We start from the raw sequence: 18,092 nt of genomic DNA on the forward strand, positions 1-18,092 counted from the left end.
TGTGTGTGTGTTTTGTGTGTGTGTGTGTGTGTCTGTGTGTTCAAGCTTCTGTATCTTCTGCCTGATGGAAGGGATTGGAGGGGATCTTTACTGGGTGCGATGGGTCTTTAATGATGTTGATAGTCTTTCTGCGGCAATGAGACATGTAAATGAAGTGTGTGGATGGGAGGTTGGCTTCTGTGATGGTCTGGGCTGTGCACACAACCTTCTGTAGTTTCTTACATCCTGGGCAGAACAGTTGCTGAACTAGGCCGTTACGTACCCGGACAGTGTGCTTTCTGTGGTGCATCCATAAAGGTTGGTGAGGGTCCTAATGGACATGCCAAACGTCCTGAGCCACCTGAGGAAGAAGAGGCGATGCTGTGATGTCTTGATCATCGCATCTACGTGGAAAGTCCAAGACAGATTGTCGGTTATCATCACTCCTCGGAACTTGGTACTCTCAACTCTCTCCATCTCCACTCTATTGATGTAGATGGGATTGTGTTCTCCTTCCTTTATGAAGTCAGTGATCAGTTCTTTAGTTTTGGGAGCGAGGTTCTCAGTACACCAAGTCAGTAAACCTCTATCTCCTTTCTATACTCTGACTCATCGTTGTTTGATCTCTGTTCTACCCCCGTGGTGTCATCAACAAATTTACAGATGGCGTTCATTTGAAATTTGGCTACACAGTCGTGGCTGTGCAGGGAGTACCATAGAGAGCTGAGAAGGTATCCTTGAGGGACTCACTCCAGTGTTGAGTGGAGGAGGTGCAGTTGTTTATCTTCACTGATTGCAGTCTGTGGGACTGGAAGCTGAGGATCAAGTTGCAAAGGAAAGTAGTGGAGACCTAGGTTTTGGAGTTTTGAGATCAATCTGGAGGAGATAATGGTGTTGAAGGTGGAGCTGTAGTTAATGAGCAGGAGTCTGATGTAGGTGTCCTTGTTGTCCAGATGTTCCAGGGTTGAGTGCAGGGCGGAAATGGTGTCCGCTGTGGACCTGTTACGTTGGTAGGCAAATTGTAGGGGATTGAGGCAGGCTGGGAAACAAGGGTTGATGTGTGCCATGAAGCACTCCTGGAGGTCAGAGCCATTGGGCAGTAATCATTAGGGTAGGTTGCATTTGCTTTCTTAGGTACTGGGATGATGGGTGGTCTTCTTGAAGCAGATGGGGATTTAGGCTTGTAGGAGGGAGAGGTTGAAGATGTCAGTGAATACCTCTGTAAGCTGGTCCGCACAGGAATCTAACTGCATGGCTATGGCCTCCATCTGGAGCCATCACATTCCATGAGTTGACTCTCAGGAGGACTGATCTGACATCTGCAACGGGGTCTGAGGAGACAGGTGTGTCAGTGAATACCTCTGTAAGCTGGTCCACACAGGAATCTAACTGCATGGCCATGGCCTCCATCTGGAGCCATCACATTCCATGAGTTGACTCTCAGGAGGACTGATCTGACATCTGCAACGGGGTCTGAGGAGACAGGTGTGTCTGGGGCTGTCGGGGCAGGTGACACCGCCCTGCTGGCATTCTGTTCGAACCAAGCATAGAAAGCATTCAGTACATTCAGTCTTTGTCCCCTACCTTGCTCTGCTTCATTATATTTCCCGTTATGTTGCTTAGGCCTCGCCACAGGTGGCAGAGTCTATCTGGTTGGTTTAAGCCTCTAACTTGGTCCAGTATGGCCTTGAGGCAAGTCTGATGGCTTTGCAGAGGTCATATCTGGAATTTCAATTTAGGTCTGTGCCTTCCAACTTGAATGCTGCACATCTGGTCTTCAGCAGGAAGTAGATGTCCCGGTTCATCCAAGGTGTGCGGTTGGGGAACACCTGGAATGAGTTGTTTGGCACGCAGTCCTCCACACAATTGCTAATGAAGTCCATCACAGTGGTAGTGTACTCAGCCAGGTTTTCTGCTGAGTACTTGAATACGGTCCAGTTCATCGACTCCAAGCAGTTTTACAAGATGATTAGGGGTTTAGATAGGGTCGACAGTGAGAATCTTTTTCCACGTATGGAGTCAGCTATTACGAGGGGGCATAGCTTTAAATTAAGGGGGGGTAGGTATAGGACAGATGTTAGGGGTAGGTTCTTTACTCAGCGAGTCGTGAGTTCATGGAATGCCCTGCCAGTAGCAGTGGTGGACTCTCCCTCATTATGGGCATTTAAGTCTGGCATTGGATAGGCATATGGAGGATAGTGGGCTAGTGTAGGTTAGGTGGGCTTGGATTGGCGCAACATCGAGGGCCGAAGGGCCTGTACTGCGCTGTATTCTTCTATGTTCTATGTTCTATGTTCTAACTCTTTGGCTCAGATCAGCATTGTATTTCTTTCTCTGAGGGACTCTCCTGTTTCAGCTTCTGATTGTAAGCTGGGAGGAGGAACACAGTCTTGTGATCTGATTGCCTGAAGTGTGGGCTGGTAATGGAGCAGTCGGAGTCGTTGACGGTCATGTTGAGCAGGAGATGTGTTGGTGCTACTTTGGCAGCACCCTCTTGAGGTTGGCCTGGTTGAAGCTGCTGGCCACGATGAAAAAAAGCTTCAGGGAACCTCACCTTCAGAATGTTTCACGCGGTGTACATTTCATCCAGGGCATTCTTCACGTCGACACGGGGTGATCTGTAGATTGCTGTCAGGGCTGGCAGAGGTGAACTCAAGGAGGCAGATAGCAGGGCCAGCATTTTACTGTAAGGGATTCTACATCGGGGGAGGGAATGGCTTGCCAGGATCTGAGTGTCAGGAAGGTGTTGATCAGGAAGCATGACTCACTGCCCTTCACCTTACCTGAGGATGCCCTGTGGTCCATGCAATGTATGGAGAACCCCTCAGCTTACAGAGCACAGTTTAATATGACAAGTTTGACAACGGTGTACCACCAGGCAAGACAAGAGCACTGAGTTTATGAATCAAATCAGATTTTATTCAGTAGGATCAAGTCATTGAACAACTAAAAACAATTTCAGTAACAAACACATGATATACTTAGCAATAACACAAAGCAGACTTCAAACTGGATTTAAAACCCAGCTCATAGATAGGGAGCCCCTTCCTCCCTTGAGACAAAACACTGTGGATACAAACTTCTGACTACCTGTCCTGACCTTTAGATTTTCCAGCTGAAGTGGGTCACTTCCTCACCACACCCAGTTACCCACATGCATGAACGGAACATAGCATTCAAACTCTTTATTTTGTAGTCCCCTTGAGAATACCACCCAGTCTTATTCAAATGTTGCTGTGAACATCTGATTTGCTGATAATGTGGCACTGCTTAATTTGCTTGAATGGTTCTATGTATACGTGATCTCTCACTCTAATACAATGAATTCTTTCATAATGTTCACCTTTTCTGAAAATGAACAGTATCCCATTCATTCCAGTGGCAGTGTTCTCTGTATGAGGCTGGTCAGAATTACCTGGTAGTGAGTTGTCTTTCCTATTCTCACAGCGTGTTTTTTTCACACAGTGAAAATGAAAATACGGTCCTTAAGACTTATTTTTAAAAGTAAATAAAGGTAGTCTTTATTCGTTTGTGATTAATTGTTTATTGAGGTGTTGCAGACTGTTTATGCTTTTGTCAAGTGTGACTCAGTAAAAATGGAAGTCTTATTCCAACAGCTGCAGGTGTTGTGGCCTTGTTAGTTGAGTCAAATACATAGTACAGCACAGAGGAAGGCAATTCAGCCCGTCACACCTGTCCCAGCTCCTGAAAGATCTACCCAACCAGTCCCATTCTCCAGCCCTATCTCTAATGCCTTCATTTTCAAATATATATCCAGCTCCCTTTTGAAATCTCTCATGGAGTCCACTTCCACCACTCTCCCAGGCAGTGTATTCCAAATACTAACAATTCTCCAAGAAAAGATGTTTCTCTTCATCTCACTCCTAGCTCTCTTATTGAAAGTCTTGAAGTTGTAACCCCGAGTTGTTGGCATGCTGACGAGTGGAAACAGAATGCCCTTCTTTACCTTGTCAAAATTGTTCATAATTTTGAACATCTAAATAAGCTCACCTCTTAATCTTCTCTGCTCCAAAGAAAATAAACCCAATCTCCTTAATCTTTTCCTGTATCTAAAATTCCTCATTCCTGGTATTATTCTTTGCACCCGGTCCAGGGATTTAATATCCTTTCTGAAATAAGGTGTCCAAAACTGAATCAACGTGGCCTTGCTTTTATATTCTAAGTCTCTATTTACCAACTCAAGGATCCTAAAAACCTTCTTCACAGCCGCTGCAGCATGTCTGGCCACCTTCAGTGAATCATGCAGGTGAATCCCAAAGTCCCTCTACTCCTGTATTTCTGTCAAAGTTATATGCTTTGCTTCAGTACGCAGTTTCCCCTCCTAATTTCTTATGGTCCTCACTCTATCCCTAACTAATTCTTTACTATCAATATGGAGGAGAAAGTGAGGACTGCAGATGCTGGAGATCAGAGCTGAAAATGTGTTGCTGGAAAAGCGCAGCAGGTCAGGCAGCATCCAGGGAACAGGAGAATCGACGTTTTGGGCATAAGCCCTTCTTCAGGAATTCCTGAAGAAGGGCTTATGCCCGAAACGTCGATTCTCCTGTTCTCTGGATGCTGCCTGACCTGCTGCGCTTTTCCAGCAACACATTTTCAGCTTTACTATCAATATGCTTGGCAAACAATTTACTGTTAGAGCTCGGCTTGCTATTGTTTTCTCCTGCTTTCTTTTAGCCTTCCTTATTCCAGCCTTCGCTTCTCTCCTGCATTTGAGATACTCTTCCTGATTTCTTTGCTATTATTATTCCAGTATGGATCATTTGCCTCCTTTTTCTTCCATATTTCTTGATTAGTATTCTTCGTCATCCAGGGTTCTCTGGCTTTGGATATCCTGTGTTTATTTCTCATGGGTATGTAACTCACATTTGCACAGTGGTTAGCACTGCTGCCTCATAGTGCCAGGAAGCCAGGTTCAATTCCTGCCTCAGGTGACTGTCTGTGTGGAGTTTGCACATTCTCCCCGTGACTGCGTGGGTTTCCTCCGGGTGCTCTGGTTTCCTCCCACAGTCCAAAGATGTGAAGGTTAGGTGAATTGGCCATGCTAAATTGCCCATAGTGTTAGGTGTAGGGGAATGGGTCTGGGTGGGTTGCTCTTTGGAGGGTGGTGTGGACTTGTTGGGCCGAAGGGCCTGTTTCCACACTGTAAGTAATCTAATCTAAGCCTCAGAGAGGGTAACTAGCTTGCACAGTATTCATCTCTATATTGGAAATCTCCCTATTTCTCATCCACTATTTTAGCTATCAAAAAAGATTTCCAATCAACATATCCCAGTTCAACATTTAGAACCCTAAAATTTGTCCTTTTCCAATTTAATATTGAACTTTATTATATTATGATCGCTATTTATTAAATACTCCCCCACTCTGACACTCTCCACTTGGCCTGCCTCATTGCCTAGAATCAGAGCAGCACAGTTTCCTTCCTGGTAGGACTGGAGATGTCCTGTTCCAGAAAGTTCTCCTGCACACATTACAGGAATTTCTCCATTTCTGTGCTCCACATTATCTTTTTCCCAATCTGTCCTTGGATAATTGAAATCCCCAATTATCACAACCCGACTTTCGACAAGTTGCCTACAAATGTTTATTGCTACTTTATCTCCACTCTTTGGAGGTCAATAATAAATACCCATAAGGTCACTGTTCCTGTTTCTCACCTCCAGCCATACAGATTCTAATTCAGGAACTGCATCTTGTTCAAGGACAATGAAATTAGCTTTGACCCCACGGATTGGTTCTGGGTCCTCTTTTGTTTGCCATTTAGATAAGTGATTTGGATGAGAATATAGAAGGCACAGTTAGTGAGTTTGCGAACGTCGCCAAAATTGGTGACTCAGTGAAGGAGAGTTTCTAAGATTACAAAGAGATCTTGATCAAATGGGTCAATGGGCTGAGAAGTGGTAGATGGCGTTCAAACTGGATAAAGGTGAGGTTTGGATTTTGGTACAACAAACAAGGTTGGGCTTATACAATTAATGGTAGGCCCTTGGGTAGAGTTGGAGCGGACCTAGGAGTTCAGGTGCGTAATTATTTAAAGTTTGCGTCAAATGTAGACAGGATGGTTAGAAAGGCGTTTGGCACACTTGTCTTCATTCTCAGTCCGTTGAGTACAGTCGGTTCTCCTATAACGTGGTAGTTCCGTTCTTATGCAATCCCTTGCTATAAGAACATTGTGTACTAGCAGCACCATTTAAAGTAATGGGGTTGAAATTGTAATATAACAATCACATGCTTTCAAAGTTTGCACTATAGAAACAGTGTCTCCAGATTGTCAATCATGTTATAGCGAATTTGCATTAACCAAACATGTGTTACAGTAGAATGATCCGTACAGAGGTTGAGAAGTCATGTTGAGGGTGTACAGGACATAGGTGGGGCCTCTTCTGGAATACTGTGACTGGTCGCCCAGTTATAGAAAGGTTATTATCAAGCTGAAGAGGGTTCAGAAGAGATTTACCAGAATGTTGTCAGGTATGGAAGGTTCGAGTTATGAAGAAAGGCTGGGACTTTTTTCACTGGAGCTTAGGAGGCTGAGAGGCGACCTGATAGAAGTTTATAAAATAATGAGAGGTATAGATAGAGTTAATGATAGTTGTCTTTTCCCTAGGAAAAGGGGTTTCAAGACCAGGGGGCACATTTTTTAACATGAGAGCAGAGAGATTTAATAAAAACATGAGAGGCAATTCTTTTTACAAATCAGGTGGTTCACATGCGGAATGAACTTCCTGAGGAAGTGGTGAATGCGAGTACAATTACAATGTTTAATATCTATTTGGATAGATACATGAATAGGAAAGATTTGGAGGGATATAGGCCAGAAGCAGGCGAGTGGGACCAGTTTAGTTTGGGACTATGTTCAGCATGGACTGAAGGGTCTGTTTCCATGACTCGAAGACTGATACACCTCCTCCCTTTGTACTTACCTTGTTTCTGCTAAGTGCCTTATAATGCAGCTGTTAAGTATCCAATTCCTGCTGATTTGAGCCATATTTCTGTCAATGCCACTATGCCATTTCCCCTCAAGCTATTTCTGCTTGCAGTTCCCCAGTTTTGTTCACAATACCCTGTGCATTTACAGGCATACAATTTAATGATGCCCTTATCTCTTTCTTGCCCGTTGGAAGGCAACAATTTCTTTGTTCGCTGTCCACTCTCTAACCTTCCCTTTCTTACTTTTCCCTGTTCCCCACCTTTTGTCTTTTGCCTTCTCTGGTGCATCTAAAACTAGAGCTCATTGGTTAATAACATATGTTTGCAAAATGTTTCTAAGAACACCAAATTGCCTAAATCTTGTACTAATATCCAAAACTCAGAATTACTTACAACCCATTCATGTTTATAACAACATTAGTTTTCCTTCTTATTGCACCGATAATTAATTCCTTTGTTGCTGTCCATTAATTCCTTTATTCCTTCCTGGTGGCCTAGTCATCCCTCCCTCACTGACCTTTGAGTATATTTTGAGCAATGCTGATTCAGAAAAAAATCATTACATTGGCAAGTTTTCTTGTCACCATACTTGTCCCTGCAATTCAGTCAGTGCTATTGAAGTTAACGTAACAAGTCCCATGTTGCATTAGCCAGTCCATTCTGACACTTTCCTTCCCACTGTTTAACTCAGTCATTCTCCCTTAGCTCTGTGTTCTGTTTCACAGTGTTCCCAAGCTCTGCCTTCTGTTCTGAGGTTTATTTAGGATTTACTTCGACCTACCTTTGGCTTCTGATTAAAATCCTGCAACAGTTACGGATCGAATACCCGGCCACCAGTAACACAACGATTTTGTTTTTTTTTCAACAGCTGAAACAAGAACCTGGGCCAGATAATCCCATATTCCTCCCCACTGACGATAAGTATGATTGGTTGTTGGCAAAAATATGGGTGAGGTCAACAGACTTTCACGTTCATCAGACTGTCACCCATCTCCTGAAGACTCACCTTATGTCGGAAGTGTTTGGTATAGCTCTGTATCGACAGCTCCCAGCTGTTCACCCTCTGTTCAAGGTACGCTCTCTTGATCTTCGGCTCCCTAAGATATTGTCAGAGGGGTGTAGCAAAAATATCTGCTTATCGTGAACTGGGTGAGACTGGGATCAATTCTGTGGCTCCATCCCTGGGAGTGGGCTGAAATCCCATTCCAGGGAAGGGAGATATTACTTCCTTTACACTGACTGTTAACTTGAAGTTAATGTGGTCAGTCCCTGTCTCATTCCCAGTGAATACTCAGCAAAGATACAATTGTCAGTGTCCATGACAATTTCTCTGTATCCAGCCATGCGCTGTCCCTGTCCTGGGAGTGTTGAATAGGGGACAGTGTAGAGGGAGCTTTACTCTGTGTATAATCCCATACTGTACCTGTCCTGAGAGTGTTCGATAGGGGACAGTGTAGAGGGAGCTTTACTCTGTATATAATCCCATACTGTACCTGTTCTGAGAGTGTTCGATAGGGGACAGTGTAGAGGGAGCTTTACTCTGTATATAACCCCATACTGTACCTGTCCTGAGAGTGTTTGATAGGGGACAGTGTAAAGAAGCTATCAGAGAGAGAGAACAGTGCCCTGGGATGAGTTTGGGATGGGATTGACACAGAGCTGTAAGAGTGTTTGGATATTTTATTTTGTCTGTTTTCACTAATGTCAAAATACAATCAGTCACTTGCCAGTTAACATCTTCCCTTTCCTTTTCCCACTGCATGGGCCTTCAGCTCTTGGTGCCTCATGTTCGATTTACCATTGCAATTAACACCAAAGCAAGGGAGCAGCTGATCTGTGAGTGTGGCCTCTTTGACAAGGTAAACCCAGCTGTGAGGAGCTGTTTGCATTGGTTCATGTCTTGAGCAGTGTGTCTGATGTTTATTTGGTTGTGTACAGGCGAACGGCACAGGAGGAGGGGGTCACGTTCGAATGGTTCAACGAGCCATGTCCGAACTCAACTATAAATCCTTCTGCTTTCCTGAGAGCATCAAGATGCGTGGGCTAGACAACACTGATGCTCTTCCTTATTACTACTACAGGGATGATGGCCTGAGAGTCTGGGAAGCTGTCCAGAGGTAAGTTGGAGGCCAGCTCCTATTCTCAACATCTGGATTTCAGGATGGGTTGAACCCAAGTGCTTAGGGACAGATCAGGATGGATCACGGAGAGATAGTGGTGTTGTGGCATTGTAACTGAACGCGTCTTCCAGTGGCCCCAAGTTCATTCAGTCATCCAGATATCCCAGGTTAAGGCTCTAAGGGTTCAAGTCCTCCAATGGCACCTGATGGGATTTAAACTCACTTAATACCATCTGAATTGGGAGGTTAGTCTAAGTAATTGTCATTAATATTATAAAGACCAAAAGTCACTGGTGTCCTTTACGAAAGGAAAATGCTGTTTTTACTGGGTCTGGCCTACATTTGATCGCAGGCCTAAAGCAATGTAGTCGACTCTCTGCGCTCTGTCATTGCACTCATCAGTCACTCAGTTCAAGGGCAACTAGGGATGAGCATCAAATGGTGGCCCTGCCCAAGATGTCCACATCACAGAACCTTAGAAATGTTGTGCCTTAGAAGGAGGCCATTCAGACCATCATGTCGGCACCTGTTCTGTTACCAAGTGCCAATACTCAACCCCCATTCTCAACTACCCTGAACACCATTTTAATCCAAATAATCATCCCATTCCCCTCTTGAATGCCTCAATTGAACCTGCCTCCACCAGATTGCTAGGCAGTGTGTTTCCTATCCTAACTACTTTCTGTGTGAAAAGATTTACTCTCATATCATCCTTGCTTCATTTGCACATCGTTTTAAATGTATGCCTCTCACATTCCTTTCTCCCTTACAGGCAGAAACAGCTCCCTCCATTTACTCTACCCAACCTGCTCATGATTTTGAAAATCTCTATCAAATCTCCTCTCGGCCTTCTTTTTCCCCTCCCTTACCCTTATGATCCTTTCTAAAAGCTGCTGACCCAAACATCTGGGCGGCACGGTGGCACAGTGGTTAGCACTGCTGCCTCACAGCACCAGAGACCCGGGTTCAATTCCCGCCTCAGGCAACTGACTGTGTGGAGTTTGCACGTTCTCCCCGTGTCTGTGTGGGTTTCCTCCGGGTGCTCCGGTTTCCTCCCACAATCCAAAGATGTGCAGGCCAGGTGAATTGGCCATGCTAAATTGCCCGTAGTGTTAGGTAAGGGGTAAATGTAGGAGTATGGATGGGTTGCGCTTCGGTGGGTCGGTGTGGACTTGTTGGGCCGAAGGGCCTGTTTCCACACTGTAATATAATCTAACCTTCCTCTGCTGAGAAAGGTTCTGTGCATTATTGCTTTCCTCACTGGCTGGCCTGCAGTCCAGCATTACCTGTGTGTGTTTGCAGCGACGAACAAAGACAGGAGTCAGGAAGAGGTCTGTGTCGATAGGCACAGCTAAAACCCTGGATTAATTCTCAAACAGAATACATCCCCCTCAAAAAGTCAGATAAGGAAGCAACAATTAAAATCAAAACCCATCTTGTCCTTGCCTTTCAGGATTCGTAGGGCTCAGTGATAGCACTTGTAAGTTTGAAAGAAGTATAAAAAGAACTTTAAGAATGAGGAGAATGTAGTCTCAGTAGGAATACTGAAGAAAATAAAAAGGCACATTGATGCATTTGGAGAGTTACAACGTACCTCAGCAATTTTAAGGCAACTGTCTCACCATTTCCACTTCCCAGGTCAGTGAGCATACACACTGTTCACTAACTGTACCGGTATCGAGAGCAATGCAGAACCCACCAGAGATTCTGGGTTAAAGTGCATCGCTGTATACCAAAACGCCTAAGAACATAAGAATATAATGACCAGGGTCTGGCATAGACTATTCAACCTCTTCTGCCTTCTAATACAGTCATGGCTGATCTCATCTCAGCCTCAACTCCACTTTCCTGCCTACTCTCTATAAGCCATCAGCCATTCCTAATTAAAAATCTCCTCCTAAAATGTATTCAATGTCCCCCTATCCACCAACCTCTGGGACAGTGAATTCCACAGATTCATGACCCTTTGAGAGAAGTACTTCTTCTTAATCTTTGTTTTCAACTGCTACCCTCTTTTCCTAAAACTACGACCACTCGTTCTAGATTGCCCTAGATGAGGAAACATCCTCAATACATCTACTTTTCAATCCCATTTAGCATCTGATCTACCTCCAAGTGCACTTCTGAAACAGTGAGACCTTTCTGTTCTCATTGTTATTGATGAGTGTTCCTTTATTTCTGACAGTTTTGTCACCGAAGTGGTGAACATTTATTATGATGATGATGAGGCTGTTCAGACAGACCAGGAACTGCAGGCCTTTATGAAGGATGTCTTTGTGTACGGTCTGAAGGACAACAAAAGCACAGGTAACTGCCCGGTCATGAATGTGACTCAAATGTTGTTGAATGACAGAGTTGCCTCAGTATATGCCAACTCAGCTGTGTGGTCTCCCAGCTATGGAGAAATTCATCTCCCTGCTCAGATGGTGTTAGCTGGAGCTGGGATGGATACATTGGTACCCTCATGTACCTCAACCATGACCATTGGTCAGGTACCAGCCTTGACACTGCATTTAGGGTCTATGTAAATGGGGAATACCTCATAGCTCAGTCAGCCCCTGACCTCCTGTAAATAATGTTCATTCCAGGCCCCGAGATGGTTCCATTCACCATGTGACAGAGCACCTTTCCTCTTGGAAATCCATGTGTGATCTACTTTTGAATCATCTTGTCCATCACTATGACTATAGCCATGGTTTATCTGAATCCTTGGGAAGAGGATCGAGTGAAGGCAGTTGAAGTAGTGCCACAGTCAGTGAAGCGAGAAATTAAAATGAGTGCAATCAGGTTTAAAACCATTTGCTCAATCTATCAGATTCTAGGTGTGTGCAGCCTCTGAATATGAGAACCAACAAGAGGGAAAAGCACACTCGACCTCATCCTTACCAACCTGCAGATGTACTGTCCATGACAGTATCAGTAAGGGTAACCACTGCTCGTGGAGATGAAGTCCTGCCTTCACATTGAGAATAACTTCCATTGCGTTATGTGGCACTATCACCATGCTAATTAGGACAGATTGCAAATAGCGACTCAAGATTGGGCACCTATGAGGCATTCCAGCACAATCTGTAATCTCATGGCCCACTCACCCAGTACCATCAAGCCAGGGGATCAACACTGGTTCAATGGAGAGTGCCAGAGAGCATGGCAGGAGCAGCGCCAGGCAAACCTGAAAATGAGGGGTCAACCTGGTGAAGCTTTAAAACAGTTCTAGTTGGCAAACAGCAAGTGACAAAGCTAAGCAATTCCACAACCAACGTATCAGATCTAAGCTCCGCAGTGCTGCCACATCCAGTCATAAATGGTAGTGAACTATTCGACAACTCACTGGAGGTGAAAGCTGCACAAAGAACTCCACCCTCAATGATGGAAGAGCCCAACATATTGGGCAGAATTCAGCTCTTTTGTCCATGTAATGGGTCAGGAGCTGAGTGGCCTTGGTAGAACCCAATCTGGGCGTCACTGAGCAGATGCTGCTCTGATAGCATTGTCGGTGACACCATCACTTTACTGATGTTCAATAGTCAACTGTTGGAGTGGTAATTTAGCCAGGTTGGATTTGTCCTGCTTCTTATGTACAGGGCAAAACTGGCAAGCTTCTACATTGTTGGGTAGATGTCAGTGTTGTAACTGTATTGGAACAGCTTGGCTAAGGGAGAAGCAAGTTCTGGAACTCAGGTTTTCAATATTAAGGGCAGCACAGTGTTTAGCCCATTGCTGTCTGACAGCTACAGAGATTGACCTGCATTCAGTTCTAGCCTTTGGTGACTATATGTGTGGAGTTTGCACATTCTCCCCGTGCCTGCACGGGTTTCCTCCGGGTATTCCGGTTTCCTCCCACAGTTTACAGATGTGCTGGTTAGGTGGTCTGGCCATGCTGAATTGCCCATCGTGTTCATGGGTGTACAGGTTAGGTGGACTGGCCATGCTGAATTGCCCTTTAGTATCCAGGGATGCGCAGGTTAGGTGGACTGGCCATGCTAAATTGCCCAGAGTGTTCAGGAAGTGCAGGCTTGATGGTGATAAGGCTGAAACATTTGCAGCAATCCTCAGCCAGAAGTGTTGAGTGGATGACAGCCAATTCAATTCACTCCCCATGATATCAAGAAACAGTTAATGGCATTGGATACCACAAAAATTATGGTCCCTGACAACATTCCAACCAGTAATTCATCTTAGTAGAGAATTGAGAGAATTGAAGTCAGATAAATCCCCAGGCCTGATATTCTACATCCCAGAGTAGCTCTGGAAGTGGCTGTAGAAATAGTGGATGCATTGGTGGTCATCTCTGGGATTCTATAGACTCTGAAAGAATCCCTGCACATTGGAGAGGAGCTAATGTTACTCCATTGTTCAAAAGGGGAGATAGAAAGAAACCAGGGAATTATTGATCATGAAACCTAGCATTGGTAGTGGGGAAAATTCTCGAATCCATTATCAAGAGCTTTATAGCGGAGCATTTCGAAAGCAATGGCAGAATCAGACAGTCAGCATGGATTTATGAAGAGGAAATCATGCTTGACAAATCTGTTGGAATTCTGTGATGATGTGACTAGAAAAGTTGACAAGAGGGAGCCAGTTGATGTGGTATGTTTGGACTTTAAGAAAGCGTTTGACAAAGTCCTGTATAAGAGATTAAAGCGCGTGGGATTGGGGAAACGTATTGAGATGGGTAGAAAACTGGCTGGCAGAGAGGAAACAAACAGTAGGAATTAAATGGGTCTTTTTCAAATTGGCGGGCAGTAACTAGTGGGATCGGTGCTAGGACTCCAGCCATTCAAAATATATTAATGATTTGGGTGACGGAACAAAATGTAACATCTCAAAGTTTGCAGATGATACTAAGTTGGGTGGGAAGCTGAACTGTGACGAGGATGCAGAGATCCTTCAGCATGATCTAGACAGGTTTGGTGAGTAGGCACATCAATGCCAGATGCAGTATAATTTGGATAAATGCGAGGTTAACTTCCTCTAATTGCAGAGGCAGCAGGAAGCTGGAGTTAATCTGGCTTCTATACCCTTCATTAGCATTTCACAATTTAATATGAATCCCCAGTCTGCTGTCTCCCCTTCTGAACCAACCCTTACTCTTTTTAAATGTCCAGAAATGCTTTGTACATATGGAACAGTTATTTCTCATTAACAAATCACTCATAATATGCTTTTTTTCATCTATTAACCAGTAAGTTGCTTACATTTCCAATTGAATAATCTATATGCAAAGCTCATTATAGTGCAATGCAAACTCTCAAAGATGAGGGAGAGGTTAGGAAAGGGAGAGGAGGTGCCCGTTTTCTTTACAATAATAAGCTACCAACAAATTACCTGTTGGAGGAAATAAGCACCACCTGCCAAGCCTTTTGTTATTATTAAATCATCATCAAGTCATCTGCTTCTCTGCTCTCAATGAATTAACAAAATACGAGAGCTGCCCCCCCCCCCCCCCCACGGGGACAGTGTAACAATATCAAAAGAGAAGTCGAGGGAAGGAGAAAGGGGATTAAATTTAAATGGCACAGAGGGAAAAGTAATACACTCCAGCCCACGCAGTACCCACCTTTCTCTCAATGCCCTTACTCAACCCTTAAGCATCAACTGTTTTCTGTTAGTTCTGGAGTGTGTCCATCATATATTCTTATCAGGACCAGCATTTACACCTTTGTCATTACACACACTGACTGAACAATATACACCGGAATTCTAGGGAGCCTGCTATCACCTACATCCCTCTAAACAAGAACAAAGATCAAGGAAAATTTACAGCCCAGGAACTGGCTCTTCGGCCCTCCAAGCCTGAGCTGATCCAAATCCTCTGTCTAAACCTGTCATTCAACTCCTAAGCATTTGTATCCCTCTGCTCCCCACCTACTCATGCATTTACCCAGACGCATCTTAAATGAATCTACCGTGCCTGCCTCTACCACCTCTGCTGGCAACGCGTTCCAAACGCCCACCACCCTCTGTGTGATGTACTTACCGCGTGTCTCCCCCTTAAACTTTCCACCTCTCACCTTGAAAGCGTGACCTCTCGTTATTGAATCCTTCACCCTGGGAAAAAGCTTGTCTCTATCCACCCTGTCTATACTCTCCATGATTTTGTAAACCTCAATCAGGTCCCACCTCAATCTCCTTTTTTGTAATGAAAATAAACCTTACCTACTCAACCTCTCTTCATAGCTAGCACCTTCCATACCAGGCAACATCCTCGTAAACCTTCTCTGCATTCTCTCCAAAACATCCACATCCTTTTGGTAATGTGGCAACCAGAACTGTACACAATATTTTAAATGCAGCCAAACCAATATCTTGTACAATTTTAACATGACTTGCCAGTTCTTATACTCAATACCCCGTCCAATGAAGGCAAGCACACTATATGCTTTCTTGACCACTCTATCCACCTGTCCAGCCACCTTCAGGGTACAATGGACCTGCACTCCCAGATCTCTCTGTTCATCACCTTTTCTCAAGGCTCTTCTGTTTACTGCACAATTCGCTCTAGAATTAGTCTTACCTAAATGCCTAATTAGTTTTAACTCACATTTGTCTGGATTGAAATCCATCTGCCACTTTCCCGCCCAACTCTCTAGTCTATCTATATCCTCCTGTATTCTCTGACAGTCCCTTATGGTTTCTGCTACTCCACCAATCTTCATGTCATCTGCAAACTTGCTGATCATACCAACAGTGCCCTCTTCTAGATCATTTATGTATATAAATGGCTTTCTCTCACATCACTGAGAGAAAACTACAATGATAGCCGTTCCTGCGGCCTGGGTTTCTGCTGCAAGGAGGCAACTTCACCACCTCTGAGGTTAAGGAGGTGGTGGGTGGGCGCTCAGATAACAGACATTCTATACAGGAATACTCCCACTGCTGCTGGTAATGTCCAGGCCAGTCATTCTGGCTGGAGACTTCAACCGTATCATTGATGCGGATGGACGATCTGGGCGGGCTGACAGTGAACTGGACTCCACATTCAGATTCCTGATGGAAAGAATTCAAGTCACCAAGCTACACGACCCCTTCAGTCCCCCCGCCCAGGCATAGATAGACTGATCATGGCCAGACGCGTGTATCCACTCAAGGATACATTTCCTATTTGGGTCCCACACATTCTCAGTCAGATCCACCAATGTCAAGCTGGTGTTCTTCTCTGACCACTGCCTCCTGCTGGCCATCAGTCACATACAGGACGACCAGCAGGCTGGCAAAACAGCATGGAAACTGAACATGAAATTGTTGACCCCAGAAAACATCAATGAGCTCAAAAGGGCTTGCACAAGTTGGAGACCCATGAAGCCCCTCTTTGAGTCTCTAGGCGACTAATGGGAAACAGTCAGAGAAACACAAAGAGCTTTTTTGTCCTCAAATGTGTTCAGAAGGCGAGACAGGGCTAGGCAAAATTGTCCAAACTGTATACCAGAAAAGTATACAGAACCTCCTCCTGTGCAGACGATGGAGGTTAATGTCACAGAGGGATCTCAAGGAGGAAGAGACAGCAAGCCTCACTCTTTGCCTCAGAGGCCTCCAACATAATATTCCGGTCCAGGGTCTGCATTGTGGAGTAGAATGATACATGATCCCATTTCTTCTTTCAGAAGGTGCACAGGGAGATCTCTGTGTGCAGCAGCCTGAAGGAAGAACATGGCTCGGTAAAGTCATCTCAGTCTGACTTCCTGAGAATCAGTAAATCCTTTGCTGCCAGATTGTATGACATGAAGCCCACCCCCAGACAGTGCGGCCTCCCAGTCATTCCTGTCCTCTATCATAGAGGTCTTAGACAACAGTACACAGGACAGGCTGGTGACCAAGGCCCTCGAGTCCTGAGAAAAGAATAAGTGATGGCTTACTAGCCGAGTTGTATTCAGCTCTGTGGGACTTGATTGGCCAGGACCTGCTGGAGGTGTATGACAGTATGTTCCTGTCAGGTACCACTAGCGAATCCATGAGGAAAGGTATCATCACCCTCATCTGCCAGCAGAAAGGGAAGAGGGAGGAAATTAGAAATTAGTGGTCAATATCATTGCTGAATACAGGTTACAACATCCTGTCCAAAGGTCATCGCCAACCGGATAAGGTCTGCTCAGGGATCAGTGGTTCAACCCAACCAAACCTGTGCTGTACCATGCAAGACGATCTCTGAGAGCATTGTGCTCCTCAGGGATACGATCGCCTACCTGCAGGACAAGGGATGGAGGCCTGCCTCATCAGCCTGGACCAGGAGAAGGCCTTTGACAGGATATCGTACACCTACACGTGGGACATGCTCTCCAAAACAGGCTTTAGGGTGGAAACCTGAGTTGGATCCAACTGCTCTACATCAACATGGTTAGCACAGTCTCAATCAATGGGTGGGAATCGGAAAGCTTCCCGATCAGATCTGGAGTCAGGCAGGGCTGCCCACTCTCTCTGTTGCTTTGTTTGTGTGTTGTATAGAGCCATTTGCTGGGTCCATCAGGAAGAATGTGAGTTTGAGACTATTCCAGGCAGTGGAGGCCTGCAGGTCGCCATTTTCTGTTTGGATCCGCTGTCATTCTGCAGACTCATGAGTATCTGAAACCAGTTTGAACTGGCCTCAGGGGCCGAGGGAAATCGAAGCAAGAGCAAAGCAATGTTTTTTTGGGAACTTGGCCAACCGATCTTTCATTCCCTTCACTGTCAGGGAAGTGCTGGGAATATAGTTTGGAGGGGCTGAGGCGTGTGCATAGATCTGGGAGGGGTGCATCACCAAGGTGAAGCAGAAACTGGCTCTGTGGGAGCACCCCTCCCTCTCCATTGCAGGTAAATATCTGGTCAATCAGATGGGAGGCACTCTCTCCGTTGTTGTACTCATTCCCCAAAACTGTGCTGTTTCAGTCACCCAAGCCATCCTCCATTTCCTCTGGAAGCCTAAGGTAGACCGTGTCTGCAGGGACTCCATGTACAAAACTCTGGATAAGAGGTGGGGAGAACGTATCCAATGTTGCCCTCACCTTGATGGCCCTCTTTGTTTGTGGCTGCCTCAAGCTGTGTGTAGACCCTAGGTACAAACACCAT

The 18,092-nt window shown here is 45.1% G+C and overlaps 1 protein-coding gene across 1 annotated transcript in view; it reads left to right on the forward strand.

Moving 5' to 3' along the window:
- LOC122541744 (polyunsaturated fatty acid 5-lipoxygenase-like) overlaps positions 1 to 18,092 on the forward strand; it is a 38,670-nt gene that overhangs the window by 8,085 nt on the left and 12,493 nt on the right. Inside the window, exons 4-7 of the mRNA XM_043678645.1 lie at positions 7,799 to 8,002; positions 8,703 to 8,789; positions 8,869 to 9,047; positions 11,236 to 11,357. Coding sequence (XP_043534580.1) covers positions 7,799 to 8,002; positions 8,703 to 8,789; positions 8,869 to 9,047; positions 11,236 to 11,357 — 592 coding nt within the window. The remainder of the gene's footprint in view (positions 1 to 7,798; positions 8,003 to 8,702; positions 8,790 to 8,868; positions 9,048 to 11,235; positions 11,358 to 18,092) is intronic.

The sequence above is a fragment of the Chiloscyllium plagiosum genome, chromosome 38 (genome assembly GCF_004010195.1).
Source record: "Chiloscyllium plagiosum isolate BGI_BamShark_2017 chromosome 38, ASM401019v2, whole genome shotgun sequence".
Lineage (NCBI taxonomy): Eukaryota > Metazoa > Chordata > Chondrichthyes > Orectolobiformes > Hemiscylliidae > Chiloscyllium > Chiloscyllium plagiosum.